A 1,775-nucleotide genomic window follows, 5' to 3' on the forward strand; every position below is an offset into this window, starting at 1 on the left:
AAAAAAAAAAAAGGAAAAAGAAAATATATTTAACAGAAAGCATTTATTTTAATAATACACCAAAAACTCATAGCACAAAACTCCGTAAACCAAATAACCAGAAAGCACCGGGGGATAAAGTGAATTTATGAAACATATGATGTAAAACCATTATGTGCTTTATATTTTATATTACACATAAAAAGGCATGTAGCCTGGTGCCGGTGGCTCACGCCTGTAATCCTAGCTACTCAGAAGGCTGAGATCTGAGGATCGCGGTTCAAAGCCAGCCCAGGCAGGAAACTCTGTGAGACTCTTGTCTCCAATAAACCACTAGAAAACCAGAAATGGCGCTGTGGCTCAAGCAGTAGAGTGCTTGCCTTGAGCTGAAGAGCTGAAGGACAGCGCCCAGGCCCAGAGTTCAGGCCCCACGACCCACAGAAAAAAAAAAAAAAAAGGCATGAATTCACAAGTCTTAAAAAATCACCCCATTCCCAGTAAACTGCATCACAAACTGGCCTCATATTGCTAGCAGTCATTCTTCTAAACACTGGCAAACTGGACAACTAAAAAACCACGATGTGTAATCATTTCTTGAATCACTAGTTGAGCTAAGAAACTAATTTTGAGTAAACTTGAAGTCCGAAAAAATTAAAAACAAACAGCACCAGACTTTTACTTCCAGAAAATAAAGATTTACTCTGAAACAAAGGTTAGTATAAAAACATACCAACAAACAAAAATCATTAACATTCCAACGGGGACACAAAACAGCAGTTGGCCAAAATCCTTGCAGAGCCACTGACACTAGCGAGGGCGGGGAAGAGAGTGCGGGCGTCGGCGTCGGCGTCGGCGTCGGCGTCGGCGTGCGCAGCGGAGGCTCAGCACTCCAGCCCTGCCTGAGTCGTGAAGGCCCCGCGCAGCCCGCTAGGAAGCCGGCACCCTAGCTCTAGCTCGGTGACAGGTCTTCGGGGTCACATCTCTATTTACAAGTCTGAAGCAAAACTCTACCCAGTGAAGGCTGAAATCCGATTCGGGGTAAAATGTAACTCTCAAGCTACCTCGAATCAGTCTCCATCAACAAGCGTCACAAAAATCCGTAAATACCCGTTATTTTACTTTAGAGACCTGACCGTTTGGGGGGGCGGGGTAGGGAGTCCATGATTAGCCATTTCCCTAGCTTGTGCCCCCGGTCAGCCACCTCCAAGTCCCCCCAACACTTCAACCTCTCCTCTCGTCCCCAGTGATCTCGAAGACGGTGGGTGAGGAAGGCTTGCGCCAGCAAACCTCTTTCCAGCCCAAGGCTGTCCTTCGGCCATGCTCTGGCAACCTCCAGCAGCAAACCCCTTCTGCCCGGCCCAGGAGTTCTGTGAAATCTTACCGCTGCCCTAAAGATCTAAGTCCTCCGTGCTAAGTTCCAAGAGGCGGCGGAGGAGGCCTTCTTCCATCAAGGCCACCGCCGAGGTGCCCCGCTCCTACTCCTGAGAAGGTGCTCACCAACACAAGAAGAAGAGGAGGCGGCGGCGGTCAGGAGGAAGCCCCGCGAGGCGGGTCGGCCCGGAGGGCGCGGCGGGGCGCGCGGGAGCACTCACCCCATTCCAGGTACTCGAGGATGTTCTTCTCCCTCCGCAGCGGGGAGTTGCTGCACTCGTCGTACAGGCAGATGAGGACGTCCAGCAGGGTCTCCACGCTGAAGCACTGCCCGCTGCTCCGCGCCGGCCCGTCCAGGATGAACTGCTCCAGCTGCCGCAGGCGCACCTCGCCGGACATGGTGGCTCCGCGCGCGCGGCGGGCCG

At 52.1% G+C, this 1,775-nt stretch overlaps 1 protein-coding gene across 3 annotated transcripts in view; it reads right to left on the reverse strand.

Annotated features, from left to right (window-relative positions):
* Cdc42bpa (CDC42 binding protein kinase alpha (DMPK-like)) overlaps positions 1-1,767 on the reverse strand; it is a 213,420-nt gene extending 211,653 nt beyond the window's left edge. For 2 of the 3 annotated variants that reach the window (XM_013017417.1, XM_013017416.1), the window contains exon 1: positions 1,572-1,767. In XM_013017417.1, coding sequence (XP_012872871.1) covers positions 1,572-1,749 — 178 coding nt within the window. In that variant the 5' untranslated portion in view covers positions 1,750-1,767. The remainder of the gene's footprint in view (positions 1-1,571) is intronic. The other variant, XM_013017419.1, reaches the window with a different exon arrangement.
* Positions 1,768-1,775: the final 8 nt, after the last annotated feature.

This window comes from Dipodomys ordii, unplaced genomic scaffold, assembly GCF_000151885.1.
Source record: "Dipodomys ordii isolate 6190 unplaced genomic scaffold, Dord_2.0 Scaffold35, whole genome shotgun sequence".
Classification (NCBI taxonomy): Eukaryota; Metazoa; Chordata; class Mammalia; order Rodentia; family Heteromyidae; genus Dipodomys; species Dipodomys ordii.